At 49.6% G+C, this 27,187-nt stretch overlaps 1 protein-coding gene across 1 annotated transcript in view; it reads left to right on the forward strand.

Annotated features, from left to right (window-relative positions):
- The window catches only part of MYT1L (myelin transcription factor 1 like), a 161,520-nt gene that overhangs the window by 43,806 nt on the left and 90,527 nt on the right, over positions 1-27,187 (forward strand). The window contains exons 6-9 of the mRNA XM_045884010.3: positions 1,008-1,363; positions 16,075-17,049; positions 21,406-21,540; positions 26,022-26,112. Coding sequence (XP_045739966.1) covers positions 1,008-1,363; positions 16,075-17,049; positions 21,406-21,540; positions 26,022-26,112 — 1,557 coding nt within the window. The remainder of the gene's footprint in view (positions 1-1,007; positions 1,364-16,074; positions 17,050-21,405; positions 21,541-26,021; positions 26,113-27,187) is intronic.

Below are 27,187 nucleotides of genomic sequence, written 5' to 3' on the forward strand. Positions count from 1 at the left end.
GCTTCCAGCACGGTCTCATTCGCACCTGTCTACGTCTGTGTCCTTCCCCTCTGAGTCTGGCAGGGCCCGGGGTCCAGCACCAAGGAGACTCTGAAAATGTGTCCATGTGAGACTGGATAAATATTCCACATTTCAGGTCTGAAAACAAACTAATCAGAGTCCTACCGACTGTTCAGTCAGTCGTAGAGATCACACATCTCGTTTTAGACAAAAGGAACACCTGTCTTTGTGCCTCCGTGTCTTCCCCCCTTATTCCCTGTGGTGTATCTATAGGGTATCCAGGAAGACAAGAACTGTAATTAGCAACGTCACTTTGGAAAATTGTCCTTCCTGGGAGAAAGGGTGGGGATCCTGCTCTAAGTGTCTTGCCCGAGTTTGGGCCAACTTCAGCATGATTTAGGGACGACTGTGTCCAACACTGAGTTTGTTTTCTGTAAAGTTGGGATTGGACTGACGAAATTCCTCGTATGTTTAAATTGTGCGGCTGTTCTCAGCAATCGGTGTTCACGGTTCATCTTCTTTGAGGACGTCGTTATGTTTACAGATGCCATTTTGTCTGTAGAATAGAAAAATCCAAATACATCCAAAACTTCCTCGCAACACACATATTTTTATATTTCACGTAAGTGGGCGTTTGTTAATATACTGTGCATGAACTAAGGCTTCTTGTAAAATGTGCATCACACAGAATGCGTATTCGGCCAGATGTTTAACAAAGTGAATTTGTGTCGTCACCTGCATGATTTGGAGGCAGTGCCTCACAAAAAGTCCTCCTGAACTCCATGGGACCTCTGCGTTATCGTGTGATGGCCATAACCAAGGGCTGGGAGGGGAGACGAGTGTGGTGGTGACCAGGGGAATGTGTGCGTGTGCATGTGTGTGTGTGAGCTCAGACCCTCTGCACCTGCGTCGATGGTGCTCGTGCTAAGCCTTAGCTCCCGGACCAGGGTTCCTGTTGCTCTAACCTCCAAAGATAGTGACACAGATCTCTCTCTCTCTCTACACAGCGTATATGGCTGCCCCTTGGCTAAAAAAAGAAAAACACAGGATAAGCAGCCCCAAGAACCTGCTCCGAAGCGGAAACCGTTTGCCATGAAAGCCGACAGCTCCTCGGTGGATGAGTGCTACGAGAGCGAGGGTTCAGAGGACGTGGACGAGAAGGAGGAGGACGAGGAGGAAGAGTTCTCGGAAGACGAGGACGAGCACAGGGAGGAGGATGAGGAGGACGAGGAGGGGGACCGGGAGGAAGAGGAGGAGCTCGAGGAGGAGGAGGAGGATGACGACGAGGATGGGGAGGACGTGGAGGACGAGGAGGAGGATGAGGAGGAGGAGGACGACGACGACGACGACGAGGAAGACAATGGTAATCTTTAAAATAGTAGCACGCATCAAGTGATGATTGGGGCCAGTGTGTCGACGTGGAGTTCCCGGTGTTGCTATTCAGGACACGCTAGCGATTCTTACTCACGAAATAAGTCTGCCTGGTCAAGGCTAAAACGAATATCGATTCATGTGTCCTTAGCACACTGGTTGGAAAGCATTCCTTTCCTTGTCTCCCAGACAGTAGATGCTCTCACTCAAGTTCAGACTGCTCATCACTGATGTGCATGGTGCTCACTGAGCGCACATTTGACTAGCTTATCTTAGCTACTTTATCCAGAAACTTAGGGCAGCAACTTAGGTTCTACCCAAGGCATACTGTATCAGCCCAAGTGGCGGTGTGGGGATGGGTAGCTGCTTGCCTTCCCAGGGGCTGAAAGCTCGGCAAGACCCCTGGGGCACCAACGGGGGCGTCATTCTTGTCTGTCAATGGACAAAGCTGCACCTTTTGTCACAGATCGGGGTGGGAAGGAATATTGTGAAATGGAATAGTTTATCGACGTGTCATCTGCTTCGCATCTGAGAACCGTGTTTCTGACCTGGGGCGTCCAGCGTCGTGAGCGAGACACACATGTGCAAAGGCTTGTGCACAGGGTGGTGACCATGCTTTGGGCAATAGATTTAAGGTTGTTTTGTTTTTATAGCCAGTTTTCTCTTAGTGTCAGACTCATAAATATGATCTGAAAGATAATCCTTTCCTAAAAGTCATTTGTTTTCTAGAAAAAGGTGGGAATTTTCTGAAGAATCTAGATTTAGTCTTTATTGGCTTAGAGTTTGCCTCAGAGAAATGCCAAATGTGTTTAAAAGCAAAGGGAGTGTGTTCTCTTATGCTTCCTCCTTGGACTCAAAGCTCTTCAATACTCTGAATTCTGGGAGAGCTAATTTCTCGATACAAAGGACAGAAGCTTCAGCCAGTGCGGAGAGCTGTTTTAGATGGGGCAGGTGTGAGGCTGGTTGTTGCTACTGTGCGGAGGACATAAATTAATGTTCTCCTTCAGGAACCTGAATTTTATGATTGCTGGAGCAGGTTGAGGTCACCGTTCCATTCACGCAGGTATGCACACATGTCCATACACACCTGCGTGCATACGTGTGTGCACACAGATCTCATACATCAAAGTGTGGGGTCCCCAGACTGTTCCTCCTGTCACGACACTGAGAGCATTGAGACTGTGGGGACAGTCCGATGATGTGCATCAGAGCACACACGTAGGCACCGCCCGCTCCACTGCATGGACCGTGAGCCCGCACCCCCGTGTCACTGACTAGACGGAGCTGCGTGCTGAGAATCACAGGCGGTACCTTCCTGGAACACAGTGTGTGGAACCTTGGGAAGTAGACCCATTTGGCAAATTGCCTGTGGACACTTTCCTAATGTGTGCAGTTTGGGGCAAAGTCATTAACTTCTGAAGCTGGTTCCTGGTTTATCACCTGACCGTAGCTCCTTATAAAGATGGTGTGAGCAGTATTGCTCCTCCAGATGCCCTTCTGTGCTCGGACAGAAGCGGGCAGCACTATTCAAAGCGTGGGTGTTTGTGTGCCCTGGGCTCTGGTAGGACAGGTTTGCAAATACGCAAAATTTAACCGAGGGTCTTAACCACATTGTAGGTTCTGCTCTTCATTTGCTAGAATTAAACTTTCAGTTTTAGTTTACTTAGGCTAATATTTTAAATAATCTACTTTTAAAGTACAAACTGACGTAATTTAAAGAAGCAGAGACTTAATGAAATAGCTTTAGAATGCAACCAGATATGGTTTGTCTCTTTTCTTTTTACTTCAGTTCAATTAGCCAACATACAGTACATCATTAGCTTCAGATTCAGTGTTCAATAATTCATTAGTTGCATATAACACCCAGTGCTCATTACATCACGTGCCCTCCTTTACACCATCACCCAGTGACCCCATCCCCCCAACTTTCCCTCCAGCAACCCTCAGTTTGTTTCTCGGAGTCCAGAGCCTCTTATGCTTTGTCTCCCTCTCTGTTTTCATCTTATTTTATTTTCCCCTCCCTTCCCCTATGATCCTCTGTGCTGTTTCTTATATTTCACATATGAGTGAAACCATATGACAATTGTCTTTCTCTGTTTGACTTATTTCACTCAGCATAATACCCTCGAGTTCCATCCAGGTCGATACAAATGGTAAATATTCATCCTTTCTGATGGCTGAGTAATATTCCATTGTGTATATGGACCACATCTTCTTTATCCATTTGTCTGTTGAAGGACATATCTGCTCTTTCCATAGTTTGGCTATTGTGGACATTGAGACAGGGTTTTTTTTTAATTATTATTCTAACTTGAATGCTTAGAACATAATTGTTTTTAAAAGTGAGATAGAAGATCAAAACTAACGACATTTTTCTAGAAACATTCAAGTAAATGAGCATAAGTGGATGTATGATAGAACCATGAAGTGAATGGCTACATTAGGATGATGCAGGCCCTGAGTGTCTATCTGTAGGACCCAACTACACGGTGACCAGCAAACACTGAGTGAGAATCTGAAGCATACAAGGACATAGTTGGAAGGCAAGTGCCCATTAAGAGGATAAATAATCATTTGTCAGGTTCCTGGATTCAGAATTCATATTCAGCATCCAGCTCCCCAGCTAAGCACCTTCTAAGACTAATGCATCCGATTGACTGAGTATCCTTGGCAGCGAAGTGTAACAATCTACCCCCTTTCAGAGGGGCTCCCGTGTGAATCCTAGGTCCTGAGGAGTCACTCGGATCAAACAGTGATGACCCACGTGGACAACATTCCACTGTGGTTCTGGTTATTGCTAGTTCTCTGCAGGGAAGCACCAAAGGCTGGCTCGATTTCTGAGTCAAGCAAAAGTATCTTTCCTAAGAAGAAATCACTTTAGGTTCCTCTTATCTAGAGATTGCTTCACCGAGATTTGCTGTAATACAGAGAAGTCTGTTGGAGGGCCCCCATGATCACGTGGTCCAAGACCCCCATGGGCCAAGTGATTTGCTGATCAAGCACCCATATACTTGACAATCTCCTGTTTCCATGTCCTCACTTACCAAATATGTTCTATTTTACCTCCCTGGTAAATTCAGTGCCAAAATCACCGCCAACAAAGGTTGAGTGCCGGCATTGATAACATCTTTAGGGTGAGAAACGCAGAGTGAGTCCAGGGCATCCCATACTGCGTGCCTCTGCCCACGGCTTGAGTCGATTTGGCAGAAATCATACGCTTGTGAGAAGCAGGGGCTGTCCCTCTTTTGTCTGGTGGCCGGAGCTCTGGGTCACCCTCTTGAGTCAATCTTTCATGTTCCTTGGTTTCTGCTCTCAGTGGCCATCATATCCCGAGCTGTCAGCGGGTTCCCTCCAAGGTGGATTGTGCCTTTATCTTAGCAAATAGAGGCAGAGACAGTGACTTCAGTTAAGAGAGAAGTAACGCAAGCGTGAACCAGGCAGAGGAGAGCATTCCAGACAATGCCAAGAGTCTGGCTCACACACATGCATGTCCACAAGCAGCGGGCCACCGTCTAACATGAGGAAGCAGGCATCGTGAAAGGGCCACACGACATCAGCCCTACGAGCAGATGCATGGTCCATTTCTGCTCGTGGGATGGGGTCACTGTTTTATCTGGTGCGGCGTATGCTCTAACATGAATTGGACTGTGCGGTCCAGGCGGTTTTGTTTTAGATAAACCCCCAGATTATTACAACGGGGCCCCCAGATTATAGAAGGACCATTATTTGTAACCTGGAAATTAGATAGTTATTTTAATTCCAAGGATCCTCCGGCATCGTAGTTACCTATGAACAAAATATTGCCAACAATGTACACATCTAGCGTGTATATTAAGGTTCGGGATTATGCTGGATCTTCAGTGCTTGTGTGAGATAGGTAGAAACCATTTCACTGTTGTGCTCACTAAAAGGTCAGGCCCAGAAAGATTCGATGATTTTCAGTAAGTGGTGGTTATGTGGTCAAACTCTGCTCGTGTTCTTTTTATCACTTTCTGCTTGTTTGAACAACAGGGAAGAATATCTGAGTAATTCATTTCAGATTACATTAAATTCAAATTTAATTCATCAAAATTATATTTTGTCCAGTTGGCCTGGTCTTTTGCATGGAGGATTATATTTTCAAAATACATTGGCATGGCCTAGTCTGCATTTATTAAATGAAAGTTCCCTTGTTATATTAAAGGTAAGAAAGTCATATTCAGGGATCATAGACTTTTCTAACAGAAGATTTTGTACATCCTGTGGTAAATATTTTTTGGATTCTTACAATTTGAGAAATTTAGATAACATGGTCACTTAATGCCTCGTAAGTTATGGTTTAATTTCATAGTTCACCCCACTAAAAAGAATACAACTTTAAACGGTATGCACACCTATCTGTACCATCGTTGTCTGTGTGTGTAAACGTGTGTCCTTATGAGCACGTGCAGGTCTGTCCACTGACGGGAAAGACAATTCCGTGAGGACGAACACAGTGATGTGCTTTCCAGACTAGAGAAGATGCTCATGTTCACAGCCATCTTCAACACAGAACCGTTTCCTAACATATCCTCCTTCTGAGATACGTTTCTAAAAGTGCAAAGTCCTTTCTGTGCTGCTTTGTTGAATCCTGGAGCACTTTGGATAATTCGGCTCTGAGGGACGAGTCCCTTGACCATTCAGTCGGATTAGAAAAACGGCAGATGCTTCCTGTCCTGAGCGCGACAGGGTCCCCACAGCTGCATGTGTGGTGGCGTCTCGGGAGCTCACGGCGAGGGAGGAACTGGCTGGTCTACGGGGGGAATGTGAATAATGGCGGTGAGAACCTTCCGGATGAACGATTCGGTCACCGCAGGCGAGGCGAAGCCTGAGGAGCAGAGACAGAATCACCCTGAGGCACACGGCTGCCCACGGCGTGCACTCAGCTCCTCTCCGCCTTCTGTCCTATCGTCACGCTGCGCCTTCACGTTCTGACTCTGGACGCTTCTCGGCAGCCTCACGCGACCCCTGGATCAGCTAGCAGGCCACTCGCTGCCGTAACTCCACTTTCGTGGAAGGGAATTCAAGACAAAACCCACCCTGTATCAATTCCTCCTCAAAGAAACATGTTTTTTTAACTGCAACGCCTGCAGGATGGTTTTTCTGTCAAACAGGATGATGCAGTAGGCCCCACGTGGCTAAAGCATCGGGACAACCTGCAATAGAGGGACTTGAACTTCTCTAAGACAAAGGCAGAAGGAAGGTGGTGAGGGGTCTGCATTGTGGCCTCCGAGTGCCCCCGACTCCCTTCAGGATGCTGTCCCCATACTGATTAGCCAATTACCCTCTTACGTCATTCTCGGGGAACTGTCCCTGATGAGGAAGCAGTTGAAATGCAGACTCTGAAAATCACCATTAGCGAACCAGCTTTCTGCCATGGTCAGCAGAAACAGCAATGCGTTCTGAGACCAACATAGAAACAAAGATGATGTGTTTGGTATGCAAGGTTTCAACTGGAGAACGGCTGTGGACACAGTTGGGAGAAGGAATAGGATGATTTTTTATCATCTTAAAAGTTAATCTTTCCCTACATCCATGGAAGCATTATTTTAGGAGGCTTAGCGTGCAGATATATTAGAGGGTACAGCTCGATCACTTGGAAATGAGCAAACACAGAGCTAGACATTTCTAGGTAGAAGTTTGTGATAAAAATTAAACTTTCTTCACGCAAACTAATCTTGCATGAGTATAAGATGTAATTATAGCTTATATTTCATGAATTTTCAGACCCTTAAATCCAAACCAGAAAACTTGCTGAGGATGTAACATCATGTACGGTTAAGATGCGAGCAAGATGCATGGAGTGCTGGAGAAAAACCTTTCTTTACATAATAATGAGAAATAAAGGATACAAGAGAATAGATTTAATATGTTTTTGTTCAGTTTGTTTTAAGGTCCACTTGAAGAAATTACCAGCTTATATGTTTTCTTTTTTTTTAATTTAATTTAATTTTCTTATGTTATGTTAGTCACCATACAGTACATCATTAGTGTTTTCTCTTCTTAATGTAATTTTTATTCCAAATGCCAGCTATTCAATGTAGAGTAAAGCCCAGGCATGAGGCGTGTTTTCTGAACTGGGGGTACTCTGTATCCTCGGGGGTTCACTGCCCTCACTGGCCCTCAGTTTGCCTGCCGAAGCTTAGGAGGCGAGCACCAGCCCTTCGTCCAGCTTGCTGTCTTGTCTGGAAGCTGAAAGAAGGTGCAGGATGGACAGAGGGATGCAGTTCAGAGCTCCCAGCAGCGTCTGGTGTTAGGGATGCTCTTTGCATGGCTCTGCCCTCACCGCGCATCTACTCAAGCTTGTCCACAATCCCGAGCCCGAGGTCCCGGCTGCGTGTGGCCGGCATACTGCCCACATCGAGGCCTCACTGACACGAGGGACTCAGAGCACGAGAGAGTCCGCTTCAACAAAATGAAATGTCCCATGAAGACACAGAAACTAAGCAGGCAGCACCTCCTGCCAAAAGAAATGCATTACATAGTACGAAAGAGCAGTGTGTCGGCAAAAAGAATACATCACAGTTCTTTACAAAGGGCAGAATTAGAAGTCACGCATTTAAAGATTTGGACTCAAAGACCAAAATTTCCAGATCCCAAAGATTGTTGAACTTAGGTCCCTCGAAATTTGTTGTGCTGTTTTCGTCTTCGAAGGGCTTTTAGAAACAGATCAGACTATTTCCATTCAAGGGGCATTAGCCATGGTTGAGTAGGAATGAAGAACAGGGACTCTGAGTCATCTCAAGCTCCCTCCCAACCAAACATGCCGATTGGAGCAGTACCTTTGTGTCCAGTCCATTCTGTAAAATTTGGAAACTCGGTGAGCTGCGAGTGTGTGTGTGTGGTAGAGAGAGAGACAGAGACAGAGAGAGACAGAGGACAGAGAGGGAGAGGGAGTGGGAGAGAGGGTGGTTAATATGGGTCAGTCCGTCTCAGTCTGAGAGCTACTGACTTCCTATAGCTCCTTCTCTGGGTGGGGGGATATGACTATCTTATTTTTAAGTCAAAATTTAGATAAGCCAGAGACCAGAAATATCATCAAGTAGAAGGTCCTCAAAGCTTCATTCGTGCATATTCCATTGGCTCAGATCCTCATGAACAAACACTGTCGAAAAGAACAGAGCTGGGGCGCCTGGGTGGCTCAGTCGGTGAAGCGTCTTCGGCTCAGGTCATGATCTCAGGGTCCTGGGATCCAGTCCCACATCAGGCTCCCTGCTTGGCGGGGAGTCTGCTTCTCTCTCTGCCGCTCCCCCTGCTTGTGCTCTCTCTCTCTAATAATAAATAAAATCTTAAAAAAAAAAAGTTCTCATGGCAAGAAAAAATATTTTTAAAAAAGAAAGGAACATAACTCACAATTTCTACAAGTTATTATGTAACTTGGGTCCCTTGTGAAAACTCCTATTTTTCCATCAGTTTATCTCCCTTGGCTTACTGGGAATTCTTTAAGGATGGTTTCACTTATACAATGGAGAGCATTTAAAATCAGTAAGACGGAGATCGTCCTCAGACAGTTTGTAAAGATTTTTAACAAGTGCCTTCCTGCCTACTTCCTCACCCCTCTTGCCTCTCCACATGTGGGGCGGCTTCACCGTCCGACCCGAAGACCTAATGCAAGACCTCAAGTGGGACGCAGAACTTCTGAGTTTTCTGACGAGCCAGACGAGGGGCCGAGCCACGCAGCAGACAGGTTGAGGGGTCCGGCGCCAGTCCTGAGACCTCCCCTCCACGTGATCCTCGGGAGAGGTGTCTGCCCACCAGCTCTGCTTTCCCTCACTGAGTTCACTGGAGCTACAAACGTTCTGGGAGCCCTGTCCACATACCAGGCCCTGTTCCACGTACTGGAGGTTTGCTCATGAAAAAAAACAAGTCTAGCTCTGGCCCCCACAGGTCAGGTGGACAAACCATGCACACTTCTCAGGCGTCGTGCTCAGGACCAGCGCACTGATCACACTCCAAAACCAGGGTGCAGGGCCCTCGAAACGGCCGCGGGACACGAGAGATCACGAGAGCCGGTCCATACGTGCACAGCGGTCAGCTGGGAGATGGTTTGTGTAAGCTGTGTGTTGCGTACATATGTGTATAAATTACACACATCTACATACAGAGACACACCTCCGAGACACTGTGGGCCCCGTCCCAGGCCAGGGAGACGAAGCAGACCCAACGACTCGTCCGGTTTCCGGATGCAGGTACAGGTCATGTTTACACGTGTTTACCGTGGTCCGGTAAGTGTGCAATAACATCACGTCTACACCATGTACACACGTGCATGAAGACGAATACTTGGCTGCTAAAACACGCCAGCCATCGTCTGTGCTTTCAGGGAGTTCTAATCACTGATCGCAAATCATAACAAATACGATAATGATGAAAAAGGTTGAAAATTGCGAGAATCACCAAAGGAGATGCAGAGACAGGAAGTGAGCAGATGCTGTGGGAACACTGGCGTCAACAGACGTGCTGGACGTGGGGTGTCCACGGGCCCCCAGCCTGTAAAGAGGGCAGTGTCCTCGAAATGAGGTGTGCTTGTGCATGTGCTGTGGAAATCAGAGTCAGAGCTCAGCACCTACATTTCCTCGTGCTGACCCTCTGCTGGAACACGGGAGCCCCGGCCACACGGGGTTATCTGCACACAACTCAGTCAGACTTAGGAAGTATGACATTAGTTTCAACTAATAAAATTACAGAATGTTAACAACGTCTTTCCTGGGTCTCCCCAGCGGTGGGCAGGCTGCCTGCCCCTCCTCCTGGGGGCGTGTCCGCGACCCACCTCCTCTCCTTCCAGTCTCGGCCCAAACTCGCCTTCGCCAGGCCCTGCTGGTTCCGCACAGTGGAGTGGAGAAAGGAAAAAACGAGTCAAAGTAGAATCAGACCATGTCTGCATCTGTTGGGCAAAATGAGAGACAAATTCAGTACGGAAGAGTAGAGGGGCCCTTTCCTGGTGAGCCAGGCCCCGCTGCTCTGCCCTGAGACAGCCCTACGCTCTCGCAATTTGTGCTAATGAGTGGAGAACACTCAGGAGTCAGACCTCCCATTAGATGTGAATTTAGGAAAGACCTGCCGTTGATCAGTGAAGTCAGTGTCCCCCGCCCCCCAGCGCAGTTCTGGCTCCCTTCCGAGCACTCCTTCAAGTCCGGGAGCTGGGGGCTCCTTGTGAGTCGGGGTGCCGTCCTGCCGGGTGGTTTCCGCCAAGCCTTCACCAGCCGACTCACCTACCCACACAGAAGCATGGGGGCCTAGAGTCACCTCTCCTCCTGGAAGCAGAGACAGGCCTTCCTCACTCGGATCTTCGTCTCTCCCAGATGGCTGATCTTTCAGATTAGCCCGTTTTTGAATCCCCAGAATATCTGCAAGTTCTGGAGAGTGGGGTTACCACGTGAGGGGTGTGGGAAGCCGAGGGTGACCACGGATGCAGGAATCACCTCCCTCCCAGGGCACAGGGGCACGAACAGGCTGCCTCGACTCTCTGGACCCACATCTCTTCCAATGGGAAAGCCTCGATGCAATCGTACCCATGACTCTTTCGTGCACTAACATTCTGTGACCCTAAGAGAAGGACACTGGGGACGGCCTCTGGGCTCTGGAAGAAGCAGGCTTCTTTCCATGCTCATGCTGCCAAGGGTTGTGAGCGCGCATCTCTGCTTGGATCATTTTAGCCTCCGGTAACCCAGAAGCCACTGCTGAGACAGTGGATATGGGCAGATCTCAACTGAAAGTTCCCCTAAAACTGAAAATAACACAAACAACATTACCGAGTGGACCCCAATTAAGGAATGTGACGAGGTGGGGTCTTCTGGCCACACGTGCATGGCAGCCCTCCCCCTCTCAGATCAGCGACTCTCCTTCCATTCCTGCTCAACAAGGGGCTTCAGTGGCTGAGAGGCCCTGGGGTTCAGCCCCTGTTTGTCAGGACAGGCAGGGAGACCTCGGGGAGGGTCCTGGGGCCCTGGTGCTCATCTCCGGGGTAAGAGGCTGTTGGACTGACCAGCACCTGGGCAGGTGGGACCCTTCTCTTCTACCTCAGAAGGAAAGACACTCCATCTGCCCCAGAGCACATCTGGGGTGTTGGAGGAGGATGAAGGCAGAGGGGAGGGGGCTCACATCCTCTGCCTGGGCTCAGGAAGTGGGCTGGCTGCAGGGGTCATGTGGAAGGAGAAGGTCACTGTCAGCAGAGTGGAGAGGTGGCCTCCGTCCGCCCTGTGCTCCTCCCCAGCCGCCTGCACAGCCTCACCCCAGGGTGTCTGCTTCCTTCCCACCTTCCCATCTGCTCGATTCCCTCAGCTTTCCAGGAACATGGCGTTATGAAACCAGTGGTCTCTTGAAGTCAGTCCGGGATTCTCCTCATTTCCTAAGCTCCTCTGCACATCTGAATGGACCAAATCTCCACTGGTCAGGCCCCAGGAGTTGACCAGCTCAGCAAGCTGACAATCCACACCAGCTTCAGTGGCTGGTGTCAAAACGAAATCCTCAGATCATCCCAAACCTACGAAGAAGACGGGAACCATATGCTACGAAGAACAAAGGTCTGGCTGGGAAGAGTCTAGAAGGAGCCTCCGGTCTGGGCGAGAGAACCGCACCACCCAGCTGCTGCCCCCATGGACACAGAGCTGCACGGAATCCCGGACAGCCCCCCGCTCCGCCCGCCTCCTGCTGCGGGACCCCCTGGGTGCCGTCCGCCGCTGAGGGAGGTGCTCCCAGCCCTGGCTCGGGGTGGCGGGACTCCCTGGGCTCCGCCGTCACTTGTTTTTTTAGATCGGTTGTGTATTTGCTTGCCCATGGCTTACTTGAAAGGCTAGAAGAACAATGGTAACACAATCAGGACTAGATATTGAAAGATCTCAGACTCGTGTCTCAGACATATTTTTTAGAGACAACATACTATAAAAGCTAGTGCTGCTAATTATAATGTCGTAATCCCCCGAGTTCTATGCACATCAAATTGTAGTCATGAAGGTGGAGAAGAAACCCTACATGATTTTTGTTTATGATATTTTTTTGGTTTCCTAATGGTAACTGTTGAGGATAAATTGTTTAAAACAGTCTGACTCAAGGGAGGTAAAATTCACACCCACAGCATTTCAGAAAGTTCATGGAGACACCAAAAGGGCACGTGGGCCAGTCCACTGCGCAGCCTCTGCCTGCTGGGCCCGTGCCTCCCCTGCAGGGCTAGACATCGGGGCCGGCGCCGACCGGCCAGTGCTCCATCTGGTGTCTGTTACCCCCACTTTGCAGGGGGCAGACTGAAAACAGAAAACCGCGGAAAGAAAACTGAGGTTCTTCGGTCTCCTCCCCAAACTCTTTCTAAGTGCGGTCTTTTCCTTAGCATGTGAACCTACGCTTTTTCATCACGTACACATTCTCCCTGGTAGAACGTTGGTCATGTGAAGAACGGGTCCTGCTGAGTCCTGAAGTTCTCGCATATTCCGTCTGCGGACTGTCGGTGCCCCAGGGTTAGCCCCAGACCAGCACAGAGAAGTCTGGCCCATGCTTCATGCCCACTTCCACATGTGACCCGTTGCATTACGAGCCTCAGCACAACAGAAGCAGGAGGGTAAATTGCCTGAAAACCCACAACCAAACATAGAATTCTAGGTGCTCACCGTACCTGATTCTGAACCCTGGAGGAGGCTGGTGCAGGGTGGCTGTTTAGGGCCTCCATCAGCCCACATCATGAAGAGCTGACTTTATTTCACATAGGTTTTCAAATAGTTAAAGGCCAGTGACTTGAGAAGTTCCAATAACCTGCAAGAAGCTCTGGCCACTGGCACCATCCTACCCGCCATTCCCAGCTTTACCGGGGCAGCCACAGGGCCACAGGCGGCGCTGAGCACGGGGACCTGGAGAGGAGCCACATCTTGCAGTAGGCTGTGTAGCCAGGTGCTGACATGGTTCCCCGCCTGTCCCCCGACGGGCTCCTGTCCCCTGGCACCACTCGGTGGGCGCTGCCTCCACGAGAAGCCCAGCCAGCGTGCGTGCAGAGTGCTTTCCCATGCAGGGTCTTTACCTGGCACATCCTCGCGATCCCGGTACGTGGTCTCCAAGAGGGGCCGGGCCTCCGGTGCCTGCAGCTCCGCCCACGTAGTGAGCGGCAGAGGAGGGAGCTGGACCAGCTCGAGTTCTTACATTCCACGTCCATCTTCGCTCTGATGTGCCTTCAACAGCAGTGAGTAAAATCGGCTCTTGCTGAGCCCGCTGTCACTGCCCAAACCTGGGAGGCCCGTCGGAGGCTGCCCTCCCGGCTCCCCCGCGGCTTCCCGGCCTCCTTGTGCGTGGCAGCGAGCCTGCGGCTGGTGCACCACGGCTGCTCACCTCCATGCGCGTGGGTGGCTCAGGAATGGAGTGAGAGAGGGACAAGTGCCCAGTGACCAGAAAGGCGAGGCATGCTCCTTCGCTGGGTGGCGCGGAGAGGGCGTGGGGGCTCTTACAAGCTCAGAAACACAGAGAAAACCTGTCCCGTTTGGGACAAATGAACTGAAGATAACCCTAGGATTTAGAATGTGGAGAATTAACCAAAATTATCTAAAACTAAAATGTGGTAGGGAGGTGAAGAGCTTCACGCACGGGGGATCACTGCCGCGTTCCGCCTCTCTCACGGTTTTAGAAGGAGCCAGGAGGTGACATGGGCGTTCCGTTTCCTGTTCACGCCTCCATCCATCTCCTCCTTCCCGAGCTCTCCAGGATGATAAGACGTGTTTCTCAAGAGGAAGTTAAGAGAAAGTCATAAAAATAATACATGTCCCCTGATGGGGTCTCTTCTTTGACGCATCTTGGAAAACGCCCTCAGCTGTTGCTCGTACTTCCGTGTTTTCAAGCGTATGTATAGATTCATGTCGTGGCTGGGTCCTTGCAGGCACAGGGGCGCTGGCCTCAGAGTCACCGTCAGGGTGCAGCGGGGGCTGGCCGGCCCCCCGGGACTGCTCCTCTAGTCACAGCCCATGAGCATAAAAGTCAAAGTGTGTAAACTGAGAGGAGAATATAACTTTTATATTTTCAAGAATTCAGTAGAACAGAATTGCCCTCAACTCTTGCAACCTCGACCCCTCGGCCAAGGGCACAGTCTGCCTCCCACTCATACTTCCTGCGTGTTTCTGACTGTGCTCACTCGGTCGGGTTTCTTTCCTCTTACTGCTCTTGGGGAATACATGTATCTTTATACTAAAGAAAAGGATGTATAGGAATTATCCAGAAAAGAGACAATATTTGTTTCATACAACTAGCGAAGCTCTATGACTAACATACGGCAAGCTTGACTTGCCGATACTTAGAAAGATGTGTTAGATTTTAAAAAACGTGTTGCTTCGCTATGTGGGCCAGCCAAAATTGTTATGATGTGTTGGTGCCCAAACCTCATTCACCAGCCAACGCCTCTTCTGAGGGAACAGCGTGAAATCCATCACGGAGGCCCCGGGGACACCCCGACTCAGCTGTTAGCGAACAGGTACTTGGTGCTAATCAATACACCTCATTTCTTCAGTGCATTGATAAACCAGAGCAATTCTTCTTCGGTGTTTTAATCGCAGAAACGAAGGCGGATGTGACAGTGGCATGAGGTTAACTAAACCCAGTCTAAGGGCTGGGGGAGGGGGCTCTCGGAGCCCCCCCGATAGTACCTGCATTTGCAAAATCCACACCAGCAATCTTTCAGCACAGCGGAGAGAGACGCACCTCCCACGTATTTCCTGAGCCTTAAACAGGATACACTTCGGGCCAAACATAGGGGCTTTGTGTAATTTTTAGCATGGTGTTGCTTCAGCAAGTTGTCCTAAATCCTTTTTTGTGATTGGACATAATACTCATTCATACAGTATTTCTACCAGCCCACCAACATCTTCCTGAGGCTGGGAGGCGGGCGAATGCCGGGGTGCCGTGGTCCCATTAACCGCAGCAGCGAACGGCCCGCAGGTGCACCACTGGCCCCAGGCCTGCACTTTACTGGCATTGGGTCACCACACCGTCTTCTCTCCCTCTCTCTCCAACCTGTAAATGCATGCAGGAACCACCGTTAATTAGCTTTAGTTTCTAAACTTTTACTACGCTTTCCTGTTGCTTCACTGTGCATCATAATAAATTGCCTGTAAGGTAGAACATTCCAAGTAGCTTAATCCGGTCCAAACATGTGCTTCTGATGCTGAACACCCAGGGTAGGTGATGGCGTCGCTGCATGAGCCCGAGGCCTTCCACTGCGGTGCCTGAGCATCCCTGCGAAAGCACACAATTTAAAAGCAATTTCTGCGAACATCTGTTTAAGAGTTGGTATCGAGTAAAGTTCATGAACTCTTAGAAAGCCTGGTAATATGATGAGTGTAATTATCACGCATCTGCTTGGGCTGCAAATCAATAAAGCCAATGAAAAAATAAAAGCCACGCGTAAAATTTAGAACGAAAAATTAATATTTTAAAATTACATTTCCCACATATACTGGTGTGTTTTAAGAATAATTAAGGAAATCAATAGTTTCTAGCAAGTGCTTCCTGTGGCCTCCCAGTTTTAGTGCCCTCTGCGCCCCTTTGTGCCACACTGTCTGCCGATTCGCACGCGGGACCTAAGTCTCTAGTACATGGTGAGCAGGGTTTGACGTGCAATTGACTTGCTTTCCATGCTGTTGCAACTAAACTTCAAGTTCTAGCCATTTTTTCCTTTTCTTTTCTTTTTTGTCCCTTTTTTTTTTATCTTCTTTGCAGAAGACCATCAAATGAGCTGTCACAATACTCGAATAATGCAAGACGCGGAGAAGGACGACAACAACAACGAGGAGTATGACAATTACGATGAGCTGGTGGCCAAGTCCTTGTTGAACCTCGGCAAGATAGCCGAGGACGCGGCCTACCGGGCCAGGACGGAGTCGGAGATGAACAGCAACACCTCCACCAGCCTGGAGGACGGCAGCGACCGGAACGAGACCCTGGGCCGGAAGAGCGAGCTGAGCCTGGACCTGGACAGCGACGTCGTGAGAGAGACGGTGGACTCCCTGAAGCTGCTGGCCCAAGGACACGGGGTGGTGCTCTCGGAGAACCTCAACGACAGAGCGTACGCAGACTCTCTGTCGCAGCAGGACGGCAGGAACATGAACTACGTGATGCTGGGGAAGCCCATGAACAACGGGCTCATGGACAAGATGGTGGAGGAGAGCGACGAGGAGGTGTGTCTGAGCAGCCTGGAGTGCCTGAGGAATCAGTGCTTCGATCTGGCCCGGAAACTGAGTGAGACGAACCCGCAGGACAGGACCCAGCCGCAGAACATGAACATCCGTCAGCACGCCCGGCAAGAGGACGACTTCGCGGGGAGGACGCCGGACAGGAACTACTCCGACATGATGAACCTGATGCGGCTCGAGGAGCAGCTGAGCCCCAGGTCTAGAACTTTCTCCAGCTGTGCAAAGGAGGACGGGTATCACGAACGAGACGACGACGCCACCTCCGTGAACTCAGACAGGTCTGAGGAGGTGTTTGACATGACCAAGGGAAACCTGACCCTCCTGGAGAAAGCCATTGCTCTGGAAACAGAGAGAGCGAAGGCCATGAGGGACAAGATGGCGATGGAGGCCGGAAGGCGGGACAATGTGCGGTCGTACGAGGAGCAGTCACCAAGACAGCTTCCCGGGGAGGAGAGGAAGCCTAAGTCCAGTGACAGCCATGTCAAAAAGCCATACTATGGTAAAGGTAATATTTCTACCTAACGTAAGTTGCCCCATGAGGACAGGAGCTAGGGTGAACGATGCCGATGATAGTCTACACATGACGTGGGCATCACACTAAGTCACTAATGCAAATCTCTTAGAGCTGGTTATAGAATCACAGTCTGTGTTTCTGGAGAGCCAATAAAGTATTTGTCTGGGAAAGGCACAAAGCATCTCAATGTCCTATGATCAGAGCAGATGAGGAACATGATATCTCAGCAGGAGACGCTTGCCTTGGAAAGATAGGGCTAGTGCGCAAACATGTCATGTGATAGAAAACACTAGAATGAGCCTGTGTTCTTACAGATGAACCACAGTCCGTGTGGAAGGGCAAGGGCTTGCACAAAAATTAGCCAATCAGGGATGAAACACATATTTTATGTATTAGATTGGGTAGGTGGCATCATGATTTATAAAATTATCACCAAATGACAGTTATTGATGAAACCCCCCCCACAGAAAACATCCCTGATAGAAATTGAACAGTAACAGAATGACCGATAACATAAGACAAGGGCAATGACTGCACATTAATTATCCTAAGATAGTAAGTAATGGGAGCCATTTGCTATGCAAGCCATGGTGTGTCCTAAGCTGAGATCAATAGTAATTTCTTTACTATATTCATTCCTACTCACTGATTCCATTCCATTTTGGAAACAGTTATGGCGCCTACTTTATGTTAAAATACTCAGAACCATCCAACATGAGACTTCTAGCAGATTCTCATTTATGAAATGCAGGGGCCCATATTTGCATCTGTGTTTGTATTTCAACATACACATATATGGTCAGTACATCTACGAAGTGTATGAACATACACTGAGTGAATGACTGGCCCCATGTTTGCAATAAGAACCGTGTCCACTTGTGATACGAGCTGGTTATGATTTAACCCCGTGTGGAAACTTGAGGCTGTGGTTAGCTCGGTTACAAGAACTACATCAGAAGGAGTTTCAAAAATGAAATTAGTAATTCCTTAAATCCTCCCATATTAGTACCAAAAAAGATCTTCTGTCTTACATTGTTTTCTATTCCTTATAAAGACTTGAGTTTCCTCACTGTGGATCTGATGATGAGGTTCAGGAATTTGGTTTGAAAATCAGTTGCTATGGAAACCTCGAACAATCAGAGAACCTGTTTCTTCTGTTACGACCGAGGTGTGTAGTCTCCTCTCAATGTGTGCACTTGCTATAACCAAGCCCAGCAGAGACAAACCTCAGCCAGAGGCCCGTCGGGGTCTCGATCTGCAGGGGCCTGAGCGCTGACCGCCGTTTCGGACGGGAGGTGAAGGGAGACCCCTGGGAGGAGCGGCATAGAGGAAGGGGTCATTTCCTAAAGGCGACAGGGTCTAGCCCAGCGGAGCATCAGGCTTGCTTTGGGTGCAGTGGAGATGATGAAACAGCATGGATGCTCATAACTGTCGTGCAATCTGGCAGAACGCTTTAGCTGGATAGTTGAGAATCCTATAGGAACAAACATTTTTAGGAAGAAATAGTGTCCTTTCTCACGGGTGGCTCAGTTGGACAAATCCACGTTGGGCTTCCGTGTTAGAGGTCCGTAGGGCGGGTTTCACGGTGGAGCGGGCATCGGGGAATGCAGCAAGGGCCTTGGGGAGCGTGTGGGCTCGCTTGGCATCGCAGACGCCATGCCGCCCTGGCTTCTTGCCTTCCGTGCTTCCCTTACGCCCAGCAGCTTTCTGTAGATTCCTACTCATTTTGCTTTGTTATTGCTATTTGGTTTTATTTTGTTTCTTGCAAGGAATGGAATTCAAACCGCTTGCTTCCCTTCAGTAAATGGGGCAGGGGTAGAAACGAACAGCAAAACCTGAGATGCGCTTTTCCCTGAAATGGGGGGAGGGCTGAGGTGTGGACCTTCCAAATGAGTCAGGAAGCATTGACTCCTGCCTCTGCGAGTCTCTGTAGATTTCTTCCTCTGAGCAAAGCTCCTCCATTTCATATGCGTGCTCCAGCTCATTCCCAGGTTCTTCTCAGGATATCCGTAGGTTTGTTCAGAACCAATTAAATAAAACCAAGCAGGGACACCAGAGTGGGCCAAGGAGACAAATGCCATCCTTATTTAAAAAAAAAAAAAAAATACATCCTGTGACTTTTCACCAACACGGCCAATGGACAATTCCTACAACCTCATAGCATACCAATAATCTTCATTTCGAGCTTCGTTGTTACTTTATTGTACCAATTCTCATTTGTACATGATCTCCTCAAAATGATTTAAATTATAAATGAGTAACCTTTCCAAAATCTTGAGCTAAGACAAAAGACGTCCATCAGGAAACTCCTCTATCTTTCTTCTCAAACATCCACTTGGAAGGGAGGGGAGCAAGCTAAATTCAGTGCACAGTTTTTTTTTCTAGACATTCTTGCAGGGTTTTCAGTTGAATTACTGGTCTGTTTGCTTGCTTGGTTGCTTTCTGTTTGCTTGAATGTTTACCTTCAAGATGAATTGGGATTTCCGGAACCCAGCATGCAAGGGGAGGGGATGGCGGAGGCAAGCGGCATCGAGAGGAGATTATACCCTTGTGTCCTCCAGAACTGAAATTGTTTGAGCCACTTGTTTCTATACAGATCTGCACTTAACTTCAGAACCCTTTGGAAATCTGCGATATAATATAACTTGTTAGGAAATTTGTAAGTGTACTAATGAAGAAGAGTCACTTGATGATTAATAGTTACGATTTAGGGTTTTGTTTTGTTTTTTACCTTTTAAACGCTATTTACATTTAGCTTATAATCTTCAATAATGAATATTTTCCTGTGAAACTGTTACTTACTATTTTATATTTACATTAATTAAATCATACTAATATTATCATGAAACTACCCAAAAGGCAATAAAATGCTAGGCTTTTTGATTGCATGTGTAAGAGAAGCCCCAGTAAGATATTTAGAAATGAAAGCTGCAACAACAGAATATCAGGTTGTCTTTGGAGACTCTTAGAGCTGTATCCAGGGTATGCGCCTCAAGCAGGGCACTAATTCACAGACCCAGGACCTGAAAGATGAATTACCTAGAATAAAATCCTAGCTAAAAAAAAAAAGAAAGGGGGGTGAGTTTTTTTATATAAACATAAAATTGCTTATCTATTCCTGTGAGCCCTTTGTCTATTTCAAGCTCACAGGCAAGATTTAAGAAGAAAGTCCATAAGAGTCCAAAAACTTGAACCAAACATACATTTTCTCACTGTCACGATTGGCCTGGGTAATGAGACATCGATAGGAGAGTGTTACACCCCTAAGGAAACGTTAACCTCACCCTCCCTGGACCAAACCAGCGTAGTCACTGTCTGTTGATGATGAGTGCAACTGGTTTTCAAAAACTGACTCAAAAATAATTTTTTGCCCACTTTCATTACTACTCAGTCTGAGCTTTATCTTAGAAATATCTTCTGGGGCTATTTTCTGCACACTGATGAACTGTGGTCAGTTCTGGATATAGAAATAATTTTACCAACAATAGCATTGCATTTCTGGCATTTGGCATTCAGGTGTTGACCAAAGGTCTGCTCTGCTCCTTCCTCGACTGGGGTTGCAGAGAGCCAACCGGGGTGTATAAAACCATTACCTCTTGATTTTGTGTATGCATGCACAGCATCGTAAGATCCTTCCTCTGCTTCCAAGTACAGATGAAGAAATCGAGACAAACGGTTGCTCCAGCAGCTTCTGAAACTTTTTTTTTTTTTTAATTGCCCATCTCCCCTGTCGGGTGGGATTTTCACCATTCTGGTCATTTGCTTACAGTGCCTTCTAAGAGTTCAGCTTATTTTCAGAAAATCTCTGAATCGGTGGGCTGTGGAGCAGTGTCGCAAGATGACAACCTCCAACAGCAGTAAAATTTTGCACCTAAGAGTGTAAACGATTCGAGCACCCAATGGGACAGAAACTGTCGAATGGCAGGGGGTTCGAACAGCATCATGCTCCCTGGTTGAATTTCACAGAGTGAATGTTGAAGATCGTCGAGTGGTCTGGCTCTCTGAGAAGGTCACTGTCTCATCATTATTTACGTTGATTTCTTTGAGCAACACAGCTTATCATGTAACACACGGGAAAATAATTAATCATGAGCTAAGGCAGGGAGAGTCTTTTTTTTTCTCCTACCAGCAAAGAAAGTAAAATATTTTATGATTCATGATTACGATGTTTAAGGTCAAAAAGTTACCCAAAACCAAAGAAGTACCTACGCAAGTCTATGTCACAGCCTGTCCCCTGACACCTGCTTTTTTTCTTTATTTATCAAGGTCTCTTCAGGTTGTTAATTAATCACCTTTGTCTTGGATGGGTAAAAAATTCATTCTCTTGACACCTGTTGTCGCTTTTAGATCCCTCGAGAGCAGAAAAGAAAGAGAGCAAGTGTCCCACCCCGGGGTGTGATGGAACCGGCCACGTAACCGGGCTTTATCCACATCACCGCAGTCTGTCCGGATGCCCGCACAAAGATAGGGTCCCTCCGGAAAGTAAGTCCGTGTTCTGCCAATGCCCGTGGGGGCCCGCACGCCCACGGCCCTGTCTGTGTCAGCCACGTGCCTCTGTCATTCCACGTCAGTGCAACCCAACCTTGAACCTCATCTCCCCGCCCCTCCTCGTCCTGAGCAGCCTGCTCGGGCTGCCCACGCCACTCCCGCCCGATGGCCTGGGACGGCAGCCCGCCCCCCAGCGCTGCTTCCTGCAGCGGACAGGCTGGGGCTCCGTTCCCGCTTTCATTTCTGACCTGTTGGGGACCTCGGGCAAGTCACTCGTCCCCTCATCTCTCACAAATCATACAAGAGACCTCAGAGGGTCTCTACCCGCCCCTGCAGAGCTGAACTCCCATGAATCCCCGAGAGAAAGGTCCTTGAGCCTCCTCTTGCCCAGTGATCTAGACTTCTGTATGGATGAGCTGCTACCTGTAGTTGTATTTGATCCCATTTCGCTTGCAAAGTCTGCTTCATGTCACGGCTGTCCCAACATTTCCACACAAACAAACCTTAGTTTAAATCGGGTGGGTCTAGATCAAAAGCATTCCTTTGGTTAGGTTCTGAGAATATATGATTTATTATGAACACAACCACATTTATTTTGAAAATGAAATGACGTACACGTCTTTTATTTATCTTTTTCTCAGCACATAAAGTTTGCCAGCTATTTAGATACAATTAGTATTGATTGCTCAGGGGAAAAGGCACATTTTCAGAAATGACAAGATGAGTCTAAGGTCTTGATTTTGAGCCTAAGGTATGTCGAGGATTTTCCTCGTGAACTGAGTCACAATTTCTAGTAGGCAAAAAGGAATAGCTTGGCTGAGATGGTCAGGATGACCAGGTGATTGTTGAGAGGAGTTTCGGAGGGTTGTCCCACCAAAATGGCTAACTTTGGAGTTCTTGAGGCGCAAATCTGTCAGAAAAAGAGAGGTTCCTTGCGGTAGCTGAGGCTTCGAAACAGGTTTAGCTGAACATTTTCAGATGAAGTATTTTTAGAAGCTGTCGTGCCGCCAGGTTTTCGAATGGCTACTGAAGATAAGAAACCCGTGTTTCTGGTAACTGCCGTGTGAACAGGCGTGCAGAGTACGGAGGGGAACGCATCTGAGTGCATGGCCGTGCCCGTGTGTTACATGAGCGGGAGCCAGCATGGTCCGAATGCAACAGCTTCCGCATCTGAGCGCCGGCCGCTCCGCCTTCACCGGCCTGCACAGCCTCCCTCACTCCCCAGCGGGCCCAGCGGGGCACCCCCGGCCCCGGTTCCCCCACAAGGAAAGCGGGGAGCAGAAGGCCTCACCCCCTCCTCCCTGGGTTTAGCTCGGTGCCTGGCGAACTGAAGACGCTCCACGTCTGCCAACCACTGTGGGCAGGTACCGGCTTGCCCGAGCGGAGAGCGGAGCCCAGATCTCGGCCCCATCTGCCCGAATCCCGAGCCTGTCCCTTTGCCCTGGGCCCGGCTTGCTGCTCCCGTCTCGGTCGGCACAGGCCGAGACCCTGGGCGCGCCACGGCCGCTCTGTGCCCTGAGGCGTGAGGACCGGCACTGACCTCTTAGGGAGAGCTTCCTGATGCAGTTTCTCTAGAAGGCACACGTTTTCGCCTCCCGAATAGAAAATCCGTTCCTTTCCCTGGCTGAGGAATTCTCCCAACTCCTTATTTTCACAGGAAAAGTCTACATGTAGTAGAAACAGGGGCTGTGCTCCCGCAGACCGGGGGTCAGCCCACACCTGGGCTCACCTTCGCCCAGAAGAGGTGGGAGGTCCACTCAACACCAGTCTTGAGACCAACTTCCAGAGCACCTACAGAAAGCCGTTTCTAAATACTTACATGTAGTTCTTTATAGTACGTAAGAATTTTTTTTTTTAAAGATTTTATTTATTTATTTGACAGAGAGAGATCACAAGTAGGCAGACAGGCAGGCAGAGGGAGAGGGAGAAGCAGGCTCCCTGCTGAGCACAGAGCCCGATGTGGGGCTCGATCCCAGGACCCTGGGATCGTGACCTGAGCTGAAGGCAGATGCTTAACCATCTGAGCCACCCATGTGTCCCAGTACGTAAGAATTTAAAAAGAGAAAAAATTAGAATCCTCAGGGGGCTTTAGATTTTTTTTCCATTTTTTTCTGGGCCAGCCTCCCCCAGTCATCCTTTCTGTCCAGTTGGAGGTGGTCGAGTAGTCAGTTGGTAGCTCGCTGCACTAGAAACCGAGGATGCACCACGGGACAGGATGTGGTTCCGGCCCCCCGAGAGCTCCCAGCGCAGCTGAGAGGGGGCCATGCGCTCAAGACAGAAGGTGACCGCAGTGGGAGGGGCTCCCCGGCCGGTGACTCACACCTGAGACATCAGGCTGCCCACGGGACCCGCAGGCTTCCCTGGGGTGGCAGTGAGCTGGCCCTGAGGGAGAGGAGGGGTCCGCGGCTTGTCCAGGGGCTGTCGTGGTCGTCCACACAGGACACCAGGTGTGTCGGAGGCAGTGGCCAGGGGTGGAAAGTCTGGGAGGAGTTCAAGACGCGCTCCAGACACAGGCGGGCATGAAGGAGGAGAGAGGGAGGGGCAGGAGGTGACGCGGAGAATTCCGCCCGGCAGCCGAAAGGAGGGACTCCGCTGATGGATGTAGCGCGGGAGAAGCAGGCCGCACTAAGGGAGCGCAGGAGGGCCCGGTGGCTCCAGGCTGGCGGGGACTGCCGCGGGCTCCTCAGCAGAGGGGGCTCCCGGGACCTGCTTTCTCGGCACTGCAGCAGAAACCAAGGAGAGGAGGCATAAAGCGAGCGGGAACGGGAGCCGAAAATGGGAGTGTGTAGAATGCGAAGCCGAGGAAGAGGGGGCAGAGCTGTCCTGGAAAGGTCTGGCCCATGCGGGGAGGCCTGAGGAGGAAGTCTGGGGGGACGGACAGCAGAGGCCACTGACAGCTCAGAGAGAGAGAGGGAGGTTGGGACGCACAGGAGCCGCAGATGCAGCAGAGGTTTGAGGACCATGTGGGGCTGAGAGATGGGGGCAGGGCGGGCTCAGCCCGGCCCCCACCGACCTGGCTGGGAAGGAGTGCATCTACACTCACGGGACGGACCGCGGCCATCTGCTTGGGATCCGTGCCACGCTTGGGCACCAAAGGTCTGCCGTCTCCAGGGAAGACTTTGTTTCGAAAAGCATAGCATCAACGGAAAGGAAAGACATATTGATTTGAGAAGGAGGCCGTGTCGTGGGAAGGGTTTATGCGATGCCGCAACAGGAAGATGGGAAAATCGTCCGAAGCAAGAATGACGTAGGTGAATCCAGACCCTGGAGGGGAGAGTGGAGGCCAGGTGGGAGTGCAGAATGAAGCCTCACGTGGGAGACGGGGAGCGAGCAGGCAGGGCCCGGGGCCGGGTCCCCGGGAGGGAGGCCTCCTGACACCCCTCCAGCCAGCCCCCCAACACACAGTGAGCCAAAGGCTGGCTCACCCTCGTTCCACCGGTGCTTACTGAGCATGGACCATATATCAGGAAGACACGGGAGCCACGGAACTAAAGATGAAGCCAGAATGTAGCCGCTCTGTAAGGACCTGGTCAGGAGGGAGGACGGCTCCCGATGGGAATAGCATGTAGACTTCAGGGAAGAGAGAGACTGTTCTAGAGAAGGAGGAAAATCGTAGAGGATTCATAACCAGTTGGGCAGACTTTGTTTCTCATGGTCCTGCTGTGAGGTAAACCTCGCTGGCAGGGAAAGCGCCCCAGGTCTTGCTGCCGCAGTGCAGTCATGTGGGGGCCAGGGCTGGGGTCAGTCCTCATGGCTTCCCACTAGCACCCAGCTCCCCCAGAGCAGCAGGGCTCACTGAGGACCAGGCAGGAGAAGACATGCAAACTGTCCAGGCCTGTCACCGCCCCATGTAAACTCAAACGCTGTCCCCCAGCAACAGGCTGCTCGCCTTGCCTATTCCCATTGTGGCACCCCACCCCACGGGGTCCCCATGCTGACTTCACAGGGTACACAGCATAATACTTACTATTCTAGCTCATCCCACTGGCAGAATAATACAATATTTGATTCCCAGACGAAAAGTCATTATTTAATTCATTCTATTTACAGATTAGGTTTGGGGGTCTCTATTCACCCACGACCACTGTGCCCTCATCATACTCTGTGTTTCCAGAGCACAAGCATGTTTTAAAAATTACCAATCTACGTGCTGTTACATGGCTAAACGATATTCGGGCTGATGTGTGGGAGATGTAGGGGGGCCCTGCTTCCCTGCCCCGTCTGGAGCAAGTCGGCTGCCACGTTCCCGACCTCCGCAGCGCCCCCCATGCACCCTGCTTTGCATGCCAGTGACACTAAGGTTGAGACAACCTTCTCCTTCCTACATGTGTTTCCTGACCATGTCCATCACGAATGTGTGTAGGACTGTCCATCATAAACTAACCCAGCCTTTGTTAAAATGATTGCATATTCTTGTATTCGGACCATTTCTATGTTTTAATGCTGGGCTGTCTTCTCTGCCTCTCCTTGTCAAGTTCTTGCCATGCATGAGAATGTTCTCAAGTGTCCCACTCCGGGCTGCACAGGGCGAGGGCATGTAAATAGCAACAGGAACTCGCACAGAAGGTAAGCAAAGCGCTCCTGTGCCCCATGCCGGTGCGGGGATGGAGGTCCCCTGACAGCCACACCCGTACCTCCTCCGGAGGGAGTGCGCCCCTGCACACCTCCCCTTCCTGCCCCGGGGGACAGGCCGCTCTCTGGCAGCGTATCGTGCATGGGGAAGGCAAATGCTGAGACCCCTTTTTGCAGAGTGGATTTTTTACTTGTCCCACCCACTCATCCCGAGTCCCCCAGAAGGTGCCCTCCTTGGTGTAATACTTAAGATGGATCCCAGCCATCTGCAGGGAACGTTCAGTTCCCGTCCAGGGGTGGGGAGAAGCTGTGCGCATCGTACAGGGAAGGGTTACAACGCACGAAGACTGGATGGCCTGTGACCTAACTAGGTTGCCCCTGAATCTCTGCCGAGACCCCAGTCATCAGCGTGGACATCACCAAAATACTAGCAGCTGCCCAAAAGTTCTAGTTGGGGAGCGTTTAGCATGACCGTGAGCCAGGTAAACAGACATGCTTGGAATCACACTTTTGCTATGGACAAATTCCAGTTCTCTTTCCTTTCCTGTTCTGACTTTCACAAAGCTGCTCATAATACTCAGATCATATCAAATACTTCTTTATCAATAGCCGGAGTGATCTGTTAAAATGTATCTTACAGCCTATTCTTTCAGCCTCAGAAGCTCATGTGAAATTATGGCTAAATGAAGGAAACTATTATGAGTTTCATCTTAATTTATTCCGTCTGGTAAATTTGGTTACTTGTGTTAAATTCATAATGAAACAAATCACAACCCCGTGGCCCTCAGAGATTGTCCTGGGCTTAGTCTGCAGAAGAAGGGAATGATCGGTAGGTTGGCAAAAGGCTGATGCTGAGCGCGTTCAGTGTGGTGTTCACAGCACCAGCTCCCTCGTCAGTCCTCGGCAATGGTGTGTTTGTGAGACATGATGCACATGGGGGGCACGCATCCGTACCTGTGTGTAGCTATCCGTGCAGACCCACGAGGAGCAGACCCCGTGATCTCATGAAGAATAAACGCAAGCACCAGAGAAGCAGTCTGCTCCCTCTCCCGTAAATATTTAGCTCCAA

The sequence above is a fragment of the Mirounga angustirostris genome, unplaced genomic scaffold (genome assembly GCF_029215605.1).
Source record: "Mirounga angustirostris isolate CCGP_5_RB_7025 unplaced genomic scaffold, mMirAng1.0.hap1 SCAF_10, whole genome shotgun sequence".
NCBI classification, from domain to species: domain Eukaryota; kingdom Metazoa; phylum Chordata; class Mammalia; order Carnivora; family Phocidae; genus Mirounga; species Mirounga angustirostris.